The sequence below is a fragment of the Orbilia oligospora genome (assembly GCF_000225545.1).
Source record: "Orbilia oligospora ATCC 24927 unplaced genomic scaffold scaffold00007, whole genome shotgun sequence".
Taxonomy (NCBI): Eukaryota; Fungi; Ascomycota; class Orbiliomycetes; order Orbiliales; family Orbiliaceae; genus Orbilia; species Orbilia oligospora.
In genome coordinates this window covers 1,826,540-1,848,517 of record NW_011645564.1, presented here as the reverse complement: position 1 = coordinate 1,848,517, position 21,978 = coordinate 1,826,540, and the positions used below count along the sequence as shown (strand labels likewise).

The window sequence follows — 21,978 nt, the reverse complement described above, 5'->3', positions numbered from 1 at the left end:
TAAATTATTATTCTACTGTCTCTAAAGGGGGGTTCCCAATAGTGTACTCAATACATAAGTATGTTATATCCTGGTTTACTTCCTTTTTGACCCATTACCAGATTTTGGCTGGGTTTTGCTGGAAGAACCGGCTAGGTAGCCGGCCATATCGAAGCTTTGGAGGGGGTTATTCTGGGCGCCGGAAAGCACGGAGTTTTGCTGTTGCTTCTCAAATTCGGCGCGGGTTTCAGGGTCCACTGTGGTTTATCGTGGTTAGCCGGTCTCTTTGGTAGGCGAGATGGGAGGTGTCATACTATTCTCAACCATCTTTGGCATCAGGGTCATTCCTCCGATGGCCACAATAGCAATAAGGATCATAGGATTGCTAAGGAGTTTCATGGGATTGAATCCCTCGCGGACTATATAAAAGTCCGAACCCTTAACTGGAGAAATGTCCTGTTACAAGATCCAGACAACGTATTAGTACCCGTCCACTAAACTACATTCTATGGTCATGAGGGGAAGAGCGACTAACGATCGGATGGGGTTTCCTCTCCCCTTTGTTGTCCCATTCGTTACCTCTGAAGGTGCCGTACACTTCCACCAGACCATCGGTGCTAACATCCACACGCAACGAAGGGAACAAGTGGGTTCTACAGTTGACCTCGAGTAGGTAGGAACCGGGTTTTACATCTTGGAATTTGAAGGCGCCGTTGGAGTAGATGTGGGATGTACGGGAGTCGGCAAGGTTGGCACCAGATAGAGATACGGTCATGGATGGAGGGAGGAGCGTAAGGGATTGGAGGACATTGTTCGGTTTGATACTTCCGATGACATTTACTGCATGGATGAGGACCGGAAAGAGGAGGAGAAGGAGGCTTGTGAGCCGGAAGAGTGGTATTGAGGTCATCATCGCGGTTGTTGAAGTTGATGATGTTGGTGAGGGTGGTGGTGGTGAGAGTGGTGTTGAGAGGTGGAGCTAAGTCAGTTACCTTCGAAGTACTAAGTGCTAGGTATTATTACGTTGTGTCAAACCAGACCAAGCTGGACTTAGTTTAGGCCGACAGAAGCGAACTACCAATGAACGGGCGTCGCAAAATTCTCCTGCATTTGCTCCAATTCAATTCAAGAGTATTATATTGTACAGTCTACGAATCCACGAATCTACGTACTAGCTGCTACGTACCGGTTTGAAGACATCGTCGTTTTTTTGTTTATCGATATTATGCCCGGAGGTAATAATAGATGCTGAGTTGCAGCACAGTTGAGTTGATAGGGAAAGAGCCTTTGTTTACCTGCAAGGTTGTCGGTTGCCAGTCAGTTGCCCTGTCGGCTCAGTTGTCGAGACTGTCGGTCAGACGTCAGTTGTCGGGTGAAAGTAAACAAACCATACCATCCTGATAAATTTCACTTCCTCTGCCTCAGCCTCGGCCTCGGCCCCAGCTCCACTACACCCCACCACCACCAACCATCACTCACGTTTCTTATCCTTATCATCACTATCATCATCATCGCTACTATTCCTGCTCCCATTGGCTTCACTACAATATCCAGAGATAGAGACATACGTTCACCATGACGAACGGCGACAGAGAGCGAAAGCGAAAGCACCCTGAGGCTGCTCCACCAGCTCCCTCCAATCAGAACCAGAATCAAAATAAAAATCCCCACCGTGCTCATCCTACCATTCACAGACAGCATCCAACAGCCCCTCAACTCTCTCGTCCTTCTCATGCATCATCGGGCAATCCCCATAATCGTCCCCCACCGTCTCATCATCACCATCCCCATACGCAGACTACTCATGATCCTCGAGTTCTCTATGGCGGCTACGTCGAGTACACTTCGGGCGAGTCACCCGTTCCCGTCCGCCATCCCCTGCAAGGAGCCCACCGAAGGCATCGTAGTCACCAAGAAGTAAGTCAATCCTTTTTCAGCGATACTCTTATGCATTTGTACTAACTTCTCTGTTCGTGAACGCAGGGTCAGACTCACGGCTTTGATCAGCGTGAAGTCTTCGACCGTCCAGGCAAGCGACACCGATCCCAGAGAGAATATGCTCTCAACGATATTCTTTCAGATGGGGAGCTATCTGACACTGGTGCAGATGTTGGCGAGGTTTCATTCAATGCTTCCACCAGCAGGCTTAGCCAGACTTTCAATACCTTCAACGCTGCGCTAGCAGGCCTCCTCGCCATCGTCGATGCAGATCCAGAAAAGTCTTTTCCATTACTCGATAGAACTCTCGGAAGGGAGCGCTCTAGCTTCGTCAAAACTATGAAAGCCATGGAACTCGAAGGCACACTCCCATGGCTGGTCAAGGCTCGAGCCTCCTCGCCGGACCCAAGCGTAGCCCCTTCCAGAGTTATCCAAACTACCAGCGGCTTGACCCTAGAACAAATCAAGCCACGAATGCGTTCTGGCAGCCACGAACCCAGCGGACCCACTTCGAGAAAGGTGTCAGGAGCGAGTAGCGTTCGTTCTGTATCCACCACCAGCTCTATTCCACCAGTCCCGTTTTCAAGCCATCCCGTCGAAACAGCCAAACGTGCCAAAATCTGGCCACCAGAGCTTCCCCCAATCAAGAATGATGACATCCGCAAGCAAGTCTTTTCTCACAAATCCATTGTCGACGGCGCCTCCACTATGATCGGCGAAGCTGGCCTCCACAATGAACGTCTCGAGTTCCTCGGTGACAGTTATCTGGGTGCTATCGTTACCCGCTACATCTTTTCCCGGTTCCCAAATTCCCGCGAAGGCGCAATGACAAACATACGCTCCAGCATTGTGGGTAATAAGAACATTCACGAGTGGTGTGTGATGTACAAATTAGAGAAACACTTGATTACCGGCGAAGGTAAACATTCTGAATTGGTTAACCGCTCTAAGACTCTCGCCGATTTGTTTGAAGCCTACATTGGTGGCCTACTTCTCGACAGCGGCCCAGAGGTCGTTGATGAGTGGCTCAAGGATTTGATGGAACCGAAAATGAAGGAAGCTGCAGAGCAGTTCACCAAAGAGAAGCCACTTAACAAAGCTGCCAAAAACCAAATCTCAAGTATGGTGGGCGGTAGAAACGTCGACATTAGATATGAATGGGAAGGCGGCGGTGGCGGTAACCAGGGCGGATACCACTTCACAATCTACTTCACTGGATGGGGGATTACCAATAAAATTCTCGGGAAAGGATGGGGATCTAACAAAACGTGAGTGAATTGGAAATATCCGGCTGCTAGTGGGTTAAGAAACTAATTCGTTTGAAATTTAGAGATGCAAGCATCCGGGCTGCTATGAATGCCCTCGACGAAGGAACCGCTCTAAAAGAAGTCAAACGTGCCAAACAGAAATGGTATGAAGAGAACCCACAATCTAGCGGAATTCCATCTTCTTCCGACTCCGGGGTTGGTATGCGAAGCGAACTCCCCTAGCTTCCCTCCCCCTCCTATGTTATTCCTCTGAAAAAATAATACAGGCCTTATCAAAATAATGGAGGCCGATGGTGAGTATGTACCAAACATACAATAATCTTTAATGCTCTCTCTCTATCGGCGAGGCGGACCCTCAATCACGATTTACTTACTTTTCCTTTTAATGGATTACTTGTTTTTGTATTAATACTCGGTGGATGGATTTTTGACATTTTTGGGCAGGGGCGTTTGAAGGAAAAGCATGGCGTTTTGGATGCTTGATTTTTCTTTTCATATTCTGGTTATTTTGGCGGATATTTGGACATACGCACTGTGTGCTAATTTGTATTGTTAAATTACGGAATCTCAGGAGGACTATGAGAGGCTATCCACGAATAATCTTGCAATTAACTCCTGAAATCATTCACGTTAATTTTATAAAGTACAAGTAGAAGAGGCAAAAGTAGATAAAATGTAAGTCGAAGTACCATTCCAGGTACAGAATATCCGCCCAGATATCTAGATTCGTATACGCCCCTGTTGGGCAAAGACATCAATACCAATCATCACACATAAACATCACCAACACCTGATGTCTCAGAATGCAACAGTTCACATATATACTTAAGTAGGTTACTGGCTAACTTAATTAATAGCGGGGGATATAAAGCGCCAATTTTAAAGTGCAACGTTTAGATAGATAGCTTAGTAGGCGATTGAGAAAAGTGAACATAAACCAGTACTACTTATTGGTATATTTATGTTTGTGATCCCTCCTAAAAATGCACCCCGATATGGTATTGAATATATACATTCCAAAGAAAATGAAAAAAGAATTTTGGTATATATGTACAAAGGAAGAGGCACCTTCAAAGCACTAGAAAGAGTACCCTTATTAGATTCAACCGAATGAATTAATTTACTGGCACTGGGAGTAGTAAGCGTTGAGTTCCTTGCATGTGTATCCGGAGACACACGAAGTTGGACCAGTCCAGCCAATACCGCCACACTATTATTAAAAGATTCGTTAGTGTTCAGTAATTCATCAAAGGCAGTTGTTTTTGGGATATTAGCTTACCTGTCCCCAAGCGGCTTGTTGACCACCGGTGCTAGCGCTGGTTGTAGTGGCAGCACGAGAAGTGGTGGTGGCAGGAGTAGTAGTACGGGTGGTGGCAGCACCAGTAGTGGTGGTCCTGGCGGTGGTGGCAGCAGTGGTTGGTTGGGTTCCACCGCAGGTAACTGGACGGGGTCCAGGGATGGTGTAGTTAATTGGGCTGGTATAGAGGTTGAACTTGATACCAGGGTCGGTACCGGCGTAAGCACCGGGGAAGTTAACGGTAGCAGGGCTCAAAGAACCACCACCGGTGATGTTAATCTGGGCACACTCCATGTAGAGCTGGGCACCTGGGTAGCTTCCAGCAGCGTGGAGAGCGATGAGCTCAACTCGCATAAGGTAGTTTCCTGGAGCGATACAAGTTGGGATTGTGAACTTGTAACCGCGATCAGCGATCAAACGGTCGACGGCCCACTTTCCGGTGGCCGAGTTGTAACCCTCCTCGTGGATCTTGAACCAACCGGACGATGGGATGGGAGCGGTAGCGGCGTTGGAAACCTTGGAGAGGTAGACCATGATGGGTCCCTTGTGGGAAGCATCGATGATCAAACCGGTACGCCAGTCGGTGTCAAGGGTGTGGATATATCTGGCGGTGATTTCGGCGCCGGCTGGGACGTTGATGACGTTGGGGGAGAACTTGACGAGAGGATTTGGTCCACCGTTGCAGGCAACAGCTGCGCTGGTGACGTCCTCAATTGGGCCGTCGTAGGTTGGTAGTCTCAAACCATTCTCCTTTCCGGCGCTGACACCGTTGACTTCGAATTCCTATACATTCACAGTTCATTTCTTAGAAATTTTGAAAATCACATATACTCAAGTCAATATAAACTAAATAGAGGTCTTACAGCGAAGATGGCGTGACCAGCGACCATGGATGTAAGGGCTGCGGCAGCAGCGACTCTAGCGATACCCTTCATATTTGCGAGAGAAAAAAAAGAACTTGATAAGATATATCGTCAAAAAGTAATATTACGGTTAAAGGGGATCGTTCAACAATCCAACGAGCAAATTTGAGCAATATGGTGAAACGCTAGGTAATGGTGGAGTGGAGGGTGAAGAGAATGTGGATATGGAGATGGCTGCAGGAAGGCCTATATATACCCCCCTTCTTCCTAGCTTTCTTACTGTCAAAGGTGAGCTACCCCGGTAAAAGTTATCATATGCCTTGCTAATAGATTAGAAGGTATAATATCTCCAAGTATAGCACAGGCTACGCAAATCTTCGGTCCTGTCGTTTCACGAATATCATGCTTCGAGGAGGAAGGCTGACCGGCCGGTCACCAGATCTCGAGTAGCAGGGTGTATCCAGGTTGTTTCTTGCATCGGAACAATATAGTCTTGTCCCGCCTACCAAGTCTTATATCGCGTTTGAAAACGTGCCCACTACTATAAGTGCGAAAGAAAAAAAAGTATATTATATTACTGTGTATGTTCAGCGATACTTGAATCGAGTGGCCAATCTGCTATAGGACTGGCAGGGAATGTCGTGCCTCCCATGGTTTGACTGCCTCGCGCCAATGCAACAGCCAAGAGCGAAACACGGTAAATGGTACTTTGGATATATCGGATGATACATTCGTTCCTGGGGAGTGCAATATGTTAGCCGCAGGACCTCGATTTTCGGATTCGATTTCAGAAAAGATGGGACCAGGCCAGGGAATATCCCCTGTCAGGGTGTCTTTCCTGGGTGTGTGTTGCCCTTGTTGGAAATGCGGGCGGCTCTTGGCGTTTACAGCCATTGGACAGTCGCGATACTAAGCTGTGAACCTGCCGGGCTTGGAAGCAGCATTGGCACTCTTCGAATGCATGGTCTGTGTGTTTCAGCATCGTCTGCCGGACCGTATTCCCACAGCGTATTGCTACTCCACAGCATGTTGGTTAGTGGTATTCATGATGTTCCTCGATATCATGGTATCTTCTCCCAAGCCTCGACGCTGCGATCGCCCAGTCCGTAGATGCTGTCCCAAGACTTCACAAGACGGCTTGATGTTGAGATATATAAAACTTCCTAGGCGTTTGAAGCAGCAGGGAAGATATTTATTTTGTGAAGAATGGATTCACTTATAATTTAAGGTAGAAGGGGTCTTTTGCGACTGAGATTGCAGGTTCTTGAGATGTCCCCCTTGAGCTCGACTCCTACAGAGTAGCTTGGTTTCGAAAATATTACTGGCGCTGCATTAATTCTAGAAGGTCGATCTATTTAGGCTCATTGTCCGAGGTATTCAGCCAAGCGGGATTGCTTGTACATACCCTTTCTCCTTCTTCTTCTTCTTTTTATTATTTTCCCCTGAACTCCTATTGATTTGCTTTTGGCCTTCGACTGACCGTGCAATCATATGTAGCTGTTAGGGCAAGAACTAGGTAGTCTGATAGGTGTGGTTGCTGTTGGGTTTAGTCAGACCACAGCATACTCGGCAGCACAGCCGGAGCACAAGCCGTTCAGAAGGTACTATTATGATTAATATAGTAAACCATTAGGAGATTTTATGCACCGAAAGAAGGAAGCGAATCAACCATTTCCCCACCCAAGAAACCTGTATTTAAACGCCATAGACTATATGCAGCAAGCTCGCAAGCCGAATAATATCCCCAAAAGTAGACAAGAAGCAGGAGCAGTGGGGGTATTATCCAAAAAAAAAAAAGGAACGAAGGAACGAAAGCGTCCCTACACACCAAAAGGGTCTGTACATTGGGATCAAATCAAAAACGTCATCTTTTACTGCCACCCATCCTCGCTCACGAGGGCGACAAGGTAGCCGTATTTTAGAATGTTCTTGGCACTTCCGACGCCTCTGGCTGTCTTAACCTTCGGAGGCAATGGGTGCGAGCATAGTCCTATCCTGCACAAATGGTTCTGGCGGACCGTGTCGCCCCATATATGATAATAAAGTTGCTTTGCCAGTCGTCTCGCCAATCATCAAACAATCGCCATCTGGGGAGAAAGCGCCGGTCATCACGGGATCGTCGAAAGTAGCCAAGTTGTACAAGAATGGGTCAGCTCTCGCGGGATCCCATACTTTGACAATGCCATCCGAACTTCCCGTTATGAATAGGCCCCCATCTGCTACCCAAGAAGCAAAAGTGACGCCAGTGTCCACCTCTTCGCGATCTCTATCCGGGCTAAGTGGTGTTCTCGATTCTAGTACACGGATACTATTAGTCATGCATAACCTGACCGAGGATTGGTTTCACAGAACATACCGCCGTGTCCAAGCTCATGGAGAGGGTCTCCTCCTCTTCTAATATCCCAGAGATAGCTTTTACCATTCGTCCCAGATGAAGTTACATATCTTCTGCAAGGACTACAGAGAACCAAAATATAGATTAGGATGTTGTCTCAATGAGGAAGAAGGAGAGAAAAAAATCGCGTTCTATGGGGTTCTAACATACCTCATTGTAACCTTGTTAATATCCTTATGCTGGCAGCTGAACTCTAGCATCTTGCGGGGAGATTGTTCTATATCATACACCCGAACAAAGGAGTGCGTATCTGGAGTCGGCCTCCTAGCTGCACTTACAATTGAACCGGTAATAAGGAATGAACCACTGTCATCTAAATTGATATCGAATTGTCTCGTTGAGCCTGGTCTGATTTCTTGAACTTCCTGCCCATGTTTGGCATCGAAGAGTCTCAAATCCCCTAGAGACGCATTAGGCTGGCGTTTGTCACTCTCTTTATTCTCATATCCTACGAAAACCCAGCCCTTGCGTCTTGCTGTTCCGTTGACCCACAAAACAGATGCTGGTTCTAGAAAGTCATGTCGGGCAGATATAACATGGCGAGAGTCAGGTTCGTCGCCAGAGTGCAAGCAGGACCGAAATATAACGACACCGCCATCTTGAAGACAAACAGTGCCAGTATTTTGAAAAAGCCCACTCATCTTCATGCGTACCACAGGGGAGCCGAAAAGAAGGGACCGCTGTAATAGTTTGTTATTCTTATCCCATATTTTGACGGTGTTGTCAAAACCACTAGAGAAGAGCAGGTCGCCGGAAAAGTCTACAGAAGACACAGTACTATGCAAGTAGGGATCGAGGATTGCGGTGTTTCCTTGATTAGGGGGCCTTCGAGTCTTGTGCCCACATAGAAACTTGATGGGACCATCGACACTCCCAAGCATGAGGTTCCCAACCCTGTTGTACATGTCATTGTAAGTAGTGCATGCCAATGCGAAATTCCGACCACTAGAATCCCACGCACAATCTACGACATCACTCGATCCTTCAGTAAAGGTCCGAAAAGGTCGTAGGAACCGGAGGGCTTTCCGAGACCCGATAGATTGAACATGCGCATGACTCGTGAGATGCCTTCGGGTCCACATCCCCTCTGTACACTGGCGGGCAAGAATGAGTGATGACCACGACGTTCCACTATCAGGCCTATCCTTGGACACAATCACAATATCCTGCGACCGAGATGTAGGATTACGTGCCTGAATAGCCTCTATCAAATACCGTTGCACATCCTCCTCTTTTCTCCTCGGGAGGTCTAAGGTGGCTTCCGACGCAATGGACACAAGAGTCTCATGCTTTTCACTGCGAGAGAATTCTGAGGATTCCAAGAATGCTGCCAAAGCTTTAATTCCAACCCCAACAGAGAATTTTTCCTCGAAAAAAAAAAGTTCCTTTGCAAGACTAGGGCATATGACATATGCCGTATGCCAGACCGTTCTTGCTTCCTGTTCAGAGAATGGTACATGGAGCTGACGATCAACTATTTCTATGTTAGAACAAGAGACCTGACCATATTGATTGTACACTTACTCATTGAATCAAGGTAGGGAATGTTTCCGTCTCGGAAGTACGACCTTGTATTGGAAGATAAGTAGGGCAGTCGAGATTCACTAGGCTTAATTTTAAAGAACTCCTTGGGTGGATTGTACTGAGGATTACTAGAGATTAGGGGCCGACTCTCAATCCTCGTCCTGTCTCTTTTCCCCAGAGCTTCACGTAGTTCAGGTACATCGTCAAAGGGGTCGTAATCTTCAAAAAAATCGCTTTCGTAATCACTATGGCCGTCTTTGGCTTGTGGTTCGTCTTCAGAGTATCTTCGTTCTGTCAGACCTGAGGGTTCTACTTTTTCAGGGTATAGTCGTTGTGCTGATGTGTCTTCAGGCACGGCTGGAACCTCAGCTTGGTATTCATCTTGCGGTAAAGGCCAAAGTGGCATTGCGTCTTTGTTTTTGCTTTCGAGCGACGAAGGCTCCAAGGCGCCATCTACCAATCCATTACGATGTTTGTTAGAGACAGATCGACTATCACTTCGTTTCGATTTTTTCGGCTGAAATGTATTCGGCTCCTGGGATCTAGGAGGAGTTTGATGCGTAGCTCTCGGGGATGTTGCCAACTGAGTATTTAAATGGGTTCTAGATGGATAGACCGTGTCTTTTGAATTGATCGTAAGCTGGCATGGGGTCGAAATAGCCTTTGGTACCAATGATGGTGCTGGCGAAGGCGGTATAGGCGCGGAAGGTGATTTTGTTGTGAGTTCGCGACGAATGGGGAGCTGTGGTAGGTTTGAAGCAATACGATTTGCTGATCCTGGTCCAGGCGCGATAGGTGCAGGTTGTGCATGCGAGGTACTAACAGCAGACCAAACCCGCGATATATTATTCGAATTCCCTGTTGTCGATACCGCTTGATACTTGCGTTTGAGAGACGGCGAAGAATACAGCGAGGAGCTTCCGATACTAGCTGTTCTGTCTGAACTAGAGACGCTAGAGCTGGAAGACGTGTTTACAACCCGCCATCTATCCCTGAACTCTTTAGGCAGCGGGCTTGCAATTGGAGGAGGATTGTGAATGCGAGTTGTACTTGTGCTCTGGCCGGATGGTGATGAAAACCTGGAGCTTGAAGCTGAAGCCTGATTTGAGTTTGGCACCTGGGGCACCGGGGATTGAAACCTCAATGAGTGTTCTACAGGTCGTTGAATATGAGGCGACTGGCTCGATGTGCGGATGAGAGGACGCTTGTCGTCTTTTCTTGGAGTAGGATTCATCGGGTTGGATGAAGTATTTATCTTTTATCCAGACCAAATACCTAGGATGCATTTAGTCTCGTCGTTCTGTTATAATGTTGGCGGAATCCGAGAGCCTGTGAGGCTCTGATGGCCTACCATCCGGAGCGTAGCTCAGCGACAGCCGCGGTAGAAGCAGTGGTATCGACTTGAAGGCAAATTAAAATAAGTATTTGCGAAGTATTCGCGAGTTAAGTACCTGCCTCAAGCTCGAACTTCGAACGTGAGTTCTGCATTGCATCGCCGCCACTGTTCGCTGAGGTGAAGCCCGTTCGAAACAAACAAAGAAGCGACGGGGTCTCGCCCGACAACAACACAGCACAACACAACACAACACAACACGCAAGTTGGAAACTGCAGACAAAGGCTTGGCATCAAATTCAACCTCACCGGAGTCCACAGCTGCTCATTTAAAGCCTCGTCTATGAACACTACCGCATGCGCCAGACGCCACTCCACCACCCTGTCAAATCGCGATGGCGACCCCGCGAGCCCGAATCCTAGACCTCATGCGTGTGTCATGTAGGCTTTTCAATACTCACTTCAATCCCACTGGAGAGCGTACCGGAAACAAGATTCTGCGAGAGCGGTTAAAGGGTCCCACCCTTCTTCAGTATTACCCTAAGGAACAATTCTCGATTAAACAGTTCAAGCGAGCCTTCCCAGACCTGTCCATGTCCGATGAGAAGGAAGAGATAAGATTGGAATCCGTCGAAAGGTATGTGGTCTGAAAGTACTGAGAAAGTATCGAAGAGATGGGATGTTGTTCTGACATGTCGATTCTAGTCATAAATTACGAGGAAAGGGCAAACCCAAGAAGTACAAGTTGGGACGAGAGAGAACAGCCGGGAAGAAGAAGTCCAAGCGGAAGTAAATGGACTCTTGAACGAAAAAATAAAAATAATAAAAAAATATTGGTTATCGGCAATTGGCCTGCGAGAAACGTATGACTCGAATCAAACCGATGTTTTAGGGATGCTTTGCAGTTGCAGCGCTGCCTCCTTGAACGGGTCTTCCGGGACCATCTGTAAATACAGACGAGAAGAAGTCACCGGCTTCTATGTATATATGATATCGGAAACCTACTAGATGGTTCTACTATCTGTTCCGCTTTTGAATACCAGTCCAATACCGGGCACCGGGCCTATGGGCATGCCCCGCATTGGTCATATTTAGCAATTGCGAGACTGGTTCTTATATACGGCGTATATTGATTGAAATCTAGCAACCTCATTTACACCCGTAATATGTAATATCAACGATTGTATATATATAATAAAGAAAGTAAAAGAAAAGGGAAAGAAAGAAAGAAAGAAAGAAAGCGATGACCTATTGTTTATCTATATCCAAGTTAGTATCTATGAAGTACTGCTTACCGATATACCTTAAAAATGCCCGCAAGTTATTGTGTCGTGATGTGTTGGCCAATCAGGTTGCATGGATTTGGAAACCTGCCGCTAAACTGTTGACTGCGGACTTAATTTGGCTGGACGACATCATAGACTTCACCACTCCCACTACCTGTCTTCGCACTCCCACGACCACCCCGCATCGATTGTTCGCTGTCCTCGGACACTCCACTATCGGTAGAACTGATATACAGTCGCTGGCTGCCGGAGGCCTCACAACCATGCTTCGACAAACCCTTCGGCGGACGGCCAGGTCCCACCTAAACAACGTCAGAGCATTCTCCGCCACGCCACGTCGAAGCGCGACCCAGGATGTTGAGATTACCATTGGTGAGAGAATCAATTGTTTTAGCTCCCGGGGCCTTGGTGTGGCTGTTTGATTGACATATCTGTGGTATATAGATGGAATCAAAGTTAGCGTCCCCGCCGGGTCTGCGCTGATTCAAGCCTGCGAGAAGGTCGGCGTTACGGTACCGAGGTACGGCCAATTCTGATGGCTAGGTTGTTGAAACGGTGTGGTTAGCAATGGCTGATAAACGGAGGCTCTTAGATACTGCTATCATGAGAGACTGTCAATAGCTGGTAATTGCAGAATGTGCCTCGTAGAAGTCGAGAGGTCACCGAAGCCAGTTGCAAGCTGTGCATGGCCTGTGACAGTATGTTGTATAGGTTTCCTCTAGGATTACCGTGGACGGTATGCTGATAGATACAACAGCCGGGCATGGTTGTGAAAACCAACACTCCGCTCGTCCACAAGGCTCGAGAGGGTATCATGGAATTCTTACTAGCGGTATGTATGCCCTATAATCGTGCTACAGTAACTTTATGCTAACCCCAACATAGAATCACCCGCTTGATTGCCGTATGTTCCGCCCAACTCACACATGTTAGTCAAGCCTGCTAATTATATATATGGTTCAGCAATTTGCGATCAGGGAGGAGAGTGCGACCTTCAAGACCAGTCCATGAGATATGGAGCTGACAGGGGGCGATTTCACGAAGTTGGAGGCAAACGTGGTGTCGAAGATAAAAACATTGGACCTCTCGTCAAGGTAAGATCACTGGGGAGGTTTAATATAAAACATATATCTAACCATACAGACTTCTATGAACCGCTGCATTCATTGTACGAGATGTGTCAGATTCGCGAACGATGTCGCTGGTGCACCAGAGTTTGGTTCAACTGGTCGTGGCAATGACCTCCAAATTGGTACTTATCTCGAAAGGAACCTGAATTCCGAACTTTCCGGCAATGTTATCGACCTTTGCCCAGTCGGCGCCCTTACTTCCAAGCCTTATGCTTTTAGGGCCCGCCCATGGGAGCTAAAGAACACTGAAACCATCGATGTCCATAACGCAATGGGTTCGGCAATCCGTGTCGACACGAGAGGGTTGGAAGTTATGAGAGTTTTACCCCGACTGAATGAGGATATCAACATCGAATGGATTGACGACAAGACCAGATTCGCTTGTGATGGTTTAAAAACCCAAAGACTCACCACGCCGTTGATTAAGAGAGAGAACAAGTTCTACCCGGCAACTTGGGAGCAGGCTCTTGCTGAGATTGCTTCCGCCTATGAAAAGATTCAGCCCAACGGGGAGGAGATGAAGGCTATTGCCGGGCATTTGACGGATGCGGAGTCTATGGTTGCGCTCAAAGACTTGTTCAACTCCCTTGGATCCGAACAACTCTCTGTCGATCAACCACAAGGCCATCTCCCTCCTGCCCACGGTGTCGATATTCGGTCCAACTATCTTTTCAACTCCACCATCCAAGGGATTGATGAGGCGGATGCCATTCTCTTGGTTGGAACCAACACTAGACTTGAGGCGGCCGTTCTAAACGCTCGAATTCGCAAGAGGTGGCTCTATTCCGATCTTGAAATTGGGCTGGTCGGCGAAAACTTCGAAAGCACATTCGAATATGAACACCTCGGCCAAACTGCTGCTCAACTCAAGAAGGCCCTCACTGGACCTTTTGGAAAGAAGCTTGCCGCTGCTCAGCGCCCTATGATCATTGTTGGTAGCGCTATTACAGAGCACCTCGATGCGAAGTCCATATATGAAACAGTTGGTGCTTTCGTGGACAAAAACGCTGCTACTTTCCTGACACCCGAATGGAACGGATACAATATTCTTCAGCGAGCGGCGGGGCGGGGCGCTGCTTATGATATTGGATTCGTACCCCACTCGTCCTCACAGTCTAAGTCGATCCCAAAATTCATATACCTTCTCGGTGCGGATGAAGTCACATCGCAGGACATCCCCCCTGGTGCTTTCGTTGTCTACCAAGGACACCACGGAGATACCGGAGCCCAATACGCCGATGTAGTGCTACCTGGAGCAGCATACACGGAAAAGAACGCTACCTACGTCAATACAGAAGGACGGACCCAAATCACGAGGGCGGCCACTTCATTACCCGGCGCAGCTAGAGAGGACTGGAAAATTGTTCGAGCCGTTAGTGAATTCCTACAAAAGCCACTAGAATACGAGGATCTGCCATCATTGAGAGAGAGGATGTCAGAAATAAGCCCGACTCTCGTTGTCTACGACGTTCTAGAGGGTCCCAGCAAGGAGATTGCAGGGTTGGGAGTTAAAACATCTCTTGTAGAGGCAAACAAAGGAACCAAGGCCCTTGGCGAGCCTCTCAAGAGGGTTATCCAAGATTTCTATTTCACAGATGTCATTTCGAGAAGGTCAGTATTTTTATGTGTTTGCGTTTACTTGTATATGATTGCACTAACGTTTATCGATAGCTCTCCGACAATGGCGAGATGTTCCGCAGCCAAATTAGCGCCAGGAAGCGAGTCCAAAGCGGTGGCTTCGTTTGCTTAACCATTTCTCATTTTCGGCTCTGTACAAAAAAACAAAAAAACTTCTTATTTTTCTAGATGCGGCCTACAGCCGCATTTTCGATACAGTGGATGGGTGTATTTTTTTATTCTTTTTCCTTGAGCGCTTCTTCCGAGTCCAGCTTTCCAGTGACTTGGTAAATGTCTATATTTCAAGTAATTCAGTTGTACATTTTATATACATTATACAATCGTGATAATCACAGAAGAACAAGTTACCAGGAGACAGAGCCACTTTTCGACTCTGTATCAAGCTTTTGGCGGCGGTCCGAACCGCCAGGTGCATCATATGGGACTTTAATTTCGATTGTTACAATATTCCCGCAGAAGCGACCCAAGGCATTGGGAATTCTGCAATAGTAAAGTTGGTGTCGTCGTCGTAGACATGTCATTCGATTTGGCCAATTGGTTCCACGACCACCCACAGAGCATGAGGGCACTTCCAACAGCGCTGGGCCGAAGACTGGGGCCGGCTCATACAACTTCCGTCCTGTCAAAATATTACTGTGTGTTGGTTTTCAAGCTTGCAGAGATCTTTTAGGCGCCGTCCCCTGCAAGTCGTACTCTACCACGTTTTCTAGCCAGCCAATCGAACGCAAGGAGCAGCTGGACCTGCCTAACCGCCCAGATCTTACCGAAAAAGTCATGCTGCATGTTCTGCCCTATTTATAGAAGCTTACAGGCGGATGCCCAACAAGCTAGTTGGTATGTATGTCTTCTCATCGGTTTGATTCCATTTATTGTCGACAGAATTTGAACGAGTATTTTGTTAAGCAGATGTATAGAGCCGCGGCCTCAAAGAGAATATCCGCGATCGCGGAAGATGACAAGCCGGTACACAGCCATTGTTTCTTGCAGAGAAACGACATGCATCTAAAGCACTGGACTCACGTAACAGGTGCCCATCCACTACAGGTGTGGCGCACCTAAAAATAACCATGTCGCCCAAGGATTCCCGGCCTGAGGAACATGCAGAATACCGCATGTGTGAAGGTACAGGCGAGCCAATACACACGGCCACCGGCGAGCACGTCGCTCAGAACTTTCCACGATAGTTGGGGAATCCATGCTGGGCGCTAACGTGCATAGGACCTGCATGGAATGACTTTTTCTTTATGATAGCGACAAGAAGCTTAATGTCGATAGGCCGTGAAGCAAAGTTCTCAGGTCTTTAGGCCAATAGCACGACGCGGCACGAGTGCACAAGCATTATGCTCCACGACGTCGGGATGCCGTTTCGAGGATGGTTCTCAGCTTTTATTCGACTTACGCTGCAGGCCACTTATATGCTTACCTTACCAAAAGCATATCATGGTTTGCAGAAAATACCATTATTCGACGGCACGACAGATATGAATCCTCAAAACGGTCGGTTGCTCTGTGTGCTCCATATGGCCTGTGGGTGGGGACAACCAGACCCCTGGTATTCCCAGATGTGGTCGCAGCCCCACCCCCCGAAAAAAAATGAAAAAGGATTGGAACACAGATGGACGGGAGAGGGACTGTTAACAGGTACCTCTTCATCTGACCAATCAGACCCTCGAAGACCAAGCCAGAGGTCCCCAGAGACCGGGAGCCTTTGGGTGGAGTCAACGATTGGCTGCGGGCTCGTCAACTATTGGTGGTGCCAACGCCTCTAGCTGGTCAACCTAAACGTCCCTCTTTCTTTTCTCCAGCATGCCTTCCCATCTTCTTGGGCCTCTTGTCGTTGACAATATCTCACTTCTTCACCGCTTTCCCAAGCAAAGCGATTCCCTTCCCTTCCTTCGTCAGCACCTGCATTCTGTTGTGTGCGTGGGTCAGGTTTTCTTGCTTGGGACCAGCGATCGAGATTTCTTTTGGAAGTGTGTTTCCCGCTCCGACTAGCATCCTTTTTCTTTTCTTTTATGTCCCCTCTTTTGGCGTTGCATGTTTGCTTACTCCTTGAATGTTGGTTTCTCGATAGGTTCTCTTCGCTGAAATCTAGACAAGCCACTTGATAGGAACTTGAACTTTGCCTCTCGAATAGCAGGTGGACTTCGAGTTCTGATCGCCGGGGAATTGCGGGACATCTTGAAAGTCTGTGGATATCTCTCGACGTCCTCGAACAAATCAGGTTCCCGTCGGCCGTAGTCGTGGAACTGATACCTCAACCATCTCTTTAAAGGCGTCGAAGACCTTTTAGATTGTTCCAGGGAGCATCAAGGCCTGGGTTTTCGGGCAGTTACGGAGCGGCAACATAATTCCAACCGCTTCGATAGTCAAGCGACACCACGAAAACATCACCAAACGCCCGCCGAATTCGATATACTTTTGTCTTGGCATGCTTTTCAATACCTTGCTTTGATAGAGGTGCAGTAGAAGCATACTTCGACCACAGTTCAACTCGATAGTACCACCCCTTCCAAGGCGGGCGTACTGAAATTCAACGAAGTAGTCGAGCCTACGTCGTCCTCAAGGTGTCATATGTCAGTCGCAGATATGTCTACACCGCAGTATTACCCACCACCAAACAGCTATGTACCGCGCCCTCAGGCCGGTCAACGGCAAACCATGCAGTACAATCCTGCAGGCTACAACCCAGCAGCATATCATCCGAATCAAACTCCTCCCTCGCCCCCAGTCAATTCTCAACAAGCCCACTCTGGTTATAATCCTAATGTTTATATACCCGCGCACCCAGTTGGGCCACCCGGTCGAATGACCCCGCAGCCGGTTGTTGGAGCTGGAGGATATGTTCCTTATGCGAATCTTCAAGGTGTAATTGGCGGCGTGAATAGAAGTGCGGCGCTAGATCAGGAAAATCAACAAGAAGGTTAGTTGGTTTAAATCCCAGTGCAGTTTTAAAAGTAACGCTGCGGCAGCTCCCTCTTCGTATCCAAGCTCGAAGTCGTGATGTCAAGAATGATGCCTGTTCATAATTTTATATTGAAGCATATCCCTGGTGGGCACCATACGATTGAAACTGAAAGCTAACTTGACGCACAATAGCACCGCCTCCGTATTCCCCCCCACAGCGCCCTTTCAATCGACAAATGCAGCCCCCCAATTTGCAAGTTCCAGGTAATTTGTTCCCCATCCCGATTCTCTTCTACTAAAATGTTGATACTAACAAGAACCTACATAGTGAATGTTCAAAATAATATGTATACGCCAATTACACCTAGCAATTCGTATCAACCACATTCTCAATCACCGCTAAATACGTCGAACCCGAGACAAATGGGGCCTCCGTCTCAGCCTCCGCCTACACAACAGCAGCAACAGCAACAGCAACAGCAACAGCAGCAGCAGCAGCAGCAGCAGCAGCAGCAACAACAGGCACCGCCACCACAAGCACAGGCGCCCGCTTCAACATATCCTGTTCAAGACCAAAGGAGAGTCACCAGTCAACCAGCAGCTTATAATCACCAGGTAGTGCAACCCCCAGCTCAACAAATACCAGCGCAACCTTCACAAAATGTGCAATATGCCCCCCAGAGGCATTCAACTATCCAACCCCAGCAAGGTTTTACAACAGCCCCCCCCTCTCAGCGTCCTGTAGCCGTCCAGAGCTCTGCTCCCGCGAGATCTCCAGATGACTTGGAACCCACATCCCCGCCATCCCAGCCGTATCTCCCCACAGGGTCCGCACGAGAGCGTGATTCGCTGCCATTACGGCGAGCTCCGCCCCCCGCTGCAACCAATACGATTGAAAATCCAGTTCCGAGCAGGCGGTCTACAATGCCGATTCCTCCACCACCACCCTCAATACCGCCTCCCCCAAGCGGCCCGCCTCCTTTAACCACAGCGACAAGGCGGCAGACAATGGACAGTGTACCAACCAGTGCCCCTAAAACTCAGCCGACTAGCTCTAATAGTGCTGCTCCTCCTACCCAAACTCCAACCACAGGACAGAGCCAGCTACCAACTGGAGGGCCTCTTCCCCCTCCTCCCAGCCGCCCACCCCCAAACAAAATCATACTTCAGCCAGCTCCTCTTGGGAAAAAACGGGAGAAAGGCAAGGGCGTCCCGAGGGACGATGGCATGTCTGATACAGTCAGCGAACGTGGGATGACAAGCCCCCCCCCTTCTGCCCCATACAGTGCTGGAACATTACCCTTTCGTAGAAACTCCCCACCGAACTCTGGTACTACACCACATAGTTCTGGGTTCCCAGGTTCTGCAAGCATTCAACCACAGTCTATTATGAGATCTCAAAAATCTTCTGGCGATCTAGCGTCAGGTGGACTCAGGACCACAACCCCTAAAGATGTGCGATTTGTGATACCCGACGACGAAAGCGAATACGAAAGTACAGCGGATGGAGAATCACAGAGAAACAGTGGTGTCGAACCAAGCCCTGGGTTTGTGGCAGCAGCTGCCCCGACAACCCCAAGGACCCCCGTAACACCGGGTCGCCCCCGTATAAGCTCTCAGCAAGTTCCACCGTTTGCATCTATTGCTGAAGAGGATGGACCGCATGACGACTTGAAATCAAAAAGAATATCGACAACAAATTGGACGGAGCAGAAGGAAGTTATATTCAGCAAGGCTACGCCTTCGAGCGCACCACCGACCGAATCTCGGTTCCACGTCACACAGACCCCACCGTTTTCGCCGGAATCGCAGAAAGTGGAAGAAAAGCTGGCTAGCATAAATGGACAAACAAATAGTCAGAAGATACAAGCTATTACTCCGCCGATGCACTCAGGGCCAATGCCAGAATCGAAGGCGGGGTCGTCGGCCGCAAGGGTTTTCCCTGAGGACGAACCAGAAGATCTAGACCTTCCTCCGTTTTACCATGAAGCAATAGAGCGCCATACCGATATGATCCTTACAGAGGCATCAGCAGCAACGGACGAGAAGAGATTGAATGTTTTCGTCGACTATGTGTTAGAAGAGGCCCGAATCAGAGGCGAGGTTTACAACAATGCATTGGGTGTCCTTGGACCGGGGTTATCCCTCTTCCCATCTGACGATCCACAATATATGACACCGGAAGAACAAGTCGCGGAGTTCGAAAGACGAGAGTATGAAAAACGAGTGATGAACCAGTTTGCATCAGGCCCTAGCAGTGGCGGCGGTTCATTAAAACGAAGGCAAACTATCAAGGAACAAAAGGCCCGCGCTGGTGAATACCTAGAGAGTCGGCGGTCAAGATCGAATCCTACCACTCCAAGGGAGCCAAAGAGAGCGAGTTGGTTTGAAAACGCTGCGGTGGATACACTTGAGAAGCTGGATAGGATTTCGCCCACTGTTGAACCGCTCCTCCTTGATATTCAACCCCTACTGTCCATCGTCCCACCATACCCTCGACAATTTCCGGCGAGCGAAAACTCGCATCCAAGTTTACAGAAGACGCGGAAGGCCATCACCGACTTGAAGGACTTAAGGGTCATCCATAAGCTCAAATTTGACTTCACAACATCTGTTCCCCGAGTTCAAGACGAATGCGCCGCGGATGCTCGAGCTAGGAAGGTGGCACACCAAGATTACATCCAGAGACTTTTTAATGAAGGCAGGGTTACATACGAAGAGATGGATAGGCTCAATGCAGAGTTTGAACGAAGAGAAGGAGATCTTAAAGCCGATGAATTGCAGAAGGAATTTGACAGATTCCAGAGGGAAGTTGTGACCCCAAGCCATACGGAGATGATGGATAGGATCGATAAAGCAACCGCTCTTATGGAAACGATTCAAACCGATATCTCTTCCTCCGCCAAAGCGAACATCAGTATCAGGGAAGGTCCAGAGCTTTTGGAAAAGCTGAACATCATGAGAAGTATTTTCGAGACTCGAGAACTTCTCTACGGGGAAATCAATACATTGATTGCCGATAGAGACAGCCGATATAAGGAGGTTACAATCGCACCATTTCTCAATGAAGGGGATACGGAGGGAATCAAGGAAGCAGAGGAGTTTTTCTCGGATGCCGCAAAACAGACCCAGGTGACGGCAGATAAGGACGCAGTAGAAAGGGCAAAATCCTTCCTTGATAAAGTCGAGCAGGACGTCATTATTGGGGTAGAAAGTGAAGTTTCAAATTTCTGGGACGTTGCGCCTACCCTCACGGAACTCCTCGAGAAGATTCCCACGGACCTTTCGAATTTCAGGCCAATTATTCCGGACGAGGAGTTCTACTCAAACTCCAATTACGCACAGTTCCCATTGCTATACCTAAAAAAGAAACTAGACTACGTGGGAAATTCTATATACCAGCATGCACAAGCGCAAATGCGGCTATTGAACTTTTCTGTGGATATCACGCTGCTTTGGACGAACACCAAATGGGCGTTAGGAGATAGCAAGAGGGTCATGGCTGGGGAAGAGGAGCAGAGAGCTGTTTGGCAGGTTGAAAGACAGAAGAAAGAGGAGGAGGTGAAACAAACAAAGAATTGGGAGGAAAAGGTTAAGATCGTTCAAGAGGAGTGGTCGCAGAGCGTTGGAAACAAGCTCTCGGATATAAAAAAGAAGATTATAGACCAGTTGGCGCAGCAAGAAGGCTGGAGTAACGAGGTTAGTGTTTTGTAAATCACACTCAACAGGCACCCACAAAGATTACTAATCGCCCGTATAGCTGCTTTAGGACATCTTCTGATGTCATCGGTTCTATTTCTACCACTATTTCCTTACCCATTTAATATATCCTCGAGCGGTTTACGGTTTGAACGAGTTTCCTTATAAGTTTTCTCTTTTGGATAAAAGCTTGAACATCATCCAATGGATTTTCAGATCTCTTTTTTTTTATTTTCAATCTTTTTCTAAAAAACCTCTTGACAAAGAAAACACACCGGGTGGGAATAGATTCACTGTACTTTTTCTTTTCTTTCCCCGGGCTTCACATATACTCTCATTCTCCATTACATTTCATAATATATATGTCTACCTCGGTTAGACAAATCTTTGGAGATCAAGCGGGCTTTTATTTTACTTTTTTTGTCAATCTATTAAGTATCAAGCGGGGGGGTATTTACTTTATTTCGAGTATGGAAATTCCAAGCCGGCGTATATTGTGGCTACAGCGTCTTCAAGCTTAAGTTTACTTACCACCATTTATTCTTTGTATATACAACATTTCTTCGCTTCACAGATCTTACCCTTCTGGTTTACGAGACAATAGCTTTGAACTTGAGCAGCAGGTTGTTGACTGTGGTTCAAAGCATCATTTCTTTAATTTTGGCAGTATGCTAGCATCGGTCCCTTAAACTAGTACTCGGTTAATATTTCGCATTTGGAA

The 21,978-nt window shown here is 47.8% G+C and overlaps 7 protein-coding genes across 7 annotated transcripts; 4 read left to right on the top strand and 3 right to left on the bottom strand.

Moving 5' to 3' along the window:
• Positions 1-75: 75 nt before the first annotated feature.
• AOL_s00007g525 (uncharacterized protein) lies at positions 76-892 on the bottom strand (the record flags this gene model as incomplete). The annotated part of the gene is made up of 3 exons (XM_011120426.1): positions 76-236; positions 294-435; positions 515-892. 3 exons carry the CDS (start codon positions 890-892, stop codon positions 76-78), a joined length of 681 nt encoding a protein of 226 aa, XP_011118728.1.
• A 662-nt stretch (positions 893-1,554) lies between these two features.
• On the top strand, positions 1,555-3,407 carry AOL_s00007g524 (uncharacterized protein; the record flags this gene model as incomplete). The annotated part of the gene is made up of 3 exons (XM_011120425.1): positions 1,555-1,896; positions 1,963-3,185; positions 3,248-3,407. The coding sequence occupies 3 exons, from the start codon at positions 1,555-1,557 to the stop codon at positions 3,405-3,407; spliced, it is 1,725 nt and encodes a 574-aa protein (XP_011118727.1).
• Positions 3,408-4,305: 898 nt separating this feature from the next.
• AOL_s00007g523 (uncharacterized protein) lies at positions 4,306-5,417 on the bottom strand (the record flags this gene model as incomplete). The annotated part of the gene is made up of 3 exons (XM_011120424.1): positions 4,306-4,395; positions 4,465-5,265; positions 5,346-5,417. 3 exons carry the CDS (start codon positions 5,415-5,417, stop codon positions 4,306-4,308), a joined length of 963 nt encoding a protein of 320 aa, XP_011118726.1.
• A 1,884-nt stretch (positions 5,418-7,301) lies between these two features.
• Positions 7,302-10,498, bottom strand: AOL_s00007g522 (uncharacterized protein; the record flags this gene model as incomplete). Its single annotated transcript, XM_011120423.1, has 4 exons — positions 7,302-7,639; positions 7,702-7,802; positions 7,891-9,214; positions 9,265-10,498. The coding sequence occupies 4 exons, from the start codon at positions 10,496-10,498 to the stop codon at positions 7,302-7,304; spliced, it is 2,997 nt and encodes a 998-aa protein (XP_011118725.1).
• Positions 10,499-10,992: 494 nt separating this feature from the next.
• AOL_s00007g521 (uncharacterized protein) lies at positions 10,993-11,390 on the top strand (the record flags this gene model as incomplete). The annotated part of the gene is made up of 2 exons (XM_011120422.1): positions 10,993-11,234; positions 11,303-11,390. The coding sequence occupies 2 exons, from the start codon at positions 10,993-10,995 to the stop codon at positions 11,388-11,390; spliced, it is 330 nt and encodes a 109-aa protein (XP_011118724.1).
• A 486-nt stretch (positions 11,391-11,876) lies between these two features.
• On the top strand, positions 11,877-14,763 carry AOL_s00007g520 (uncharacterized protein; the record flags this gene model as incomplete). The annotated part of the gene is made up of 8 exons (XM_011120421.1): positions 11,877-12,255; positions 12,328-12,403; positions 12,476-12,581; positions 12,641-12,715; positions 12,769-12,787; positions 12,847-12,977; positions 13,027-14,624; positions 14,685-14,763. 8 exons carry the CDS (start codon positions 11,877-11,879, stop codon positions 14,761-14,763), a joined length of 2,463 nt encoding a protein of 820 aa, XP_011118723.1.
• A 2,477-nt stretch (positions 14,764-17,240) lies between these two features.
• On the top strand, positions 17,241-21,327 carry AOL_s00007g519 (uncharacterized protein; the record flags this gene model as incomplete). Its single annotated transcript, XM_011120420.1, has 4 exons — positions 17,241-17,574; positions 17,751-17,822; positions 17,887-21,257; positions 21,319-21,327. 4 exons carry the CDS (start codon positions 17,241-17,243, stop codon positions 21,325-21,327), a joined length of 3,786 nt encoding a protein of 1,261 aa, XP_011118722.1.
• Positions 21,328-21,978: the final 651 nt, after the last annotated feature.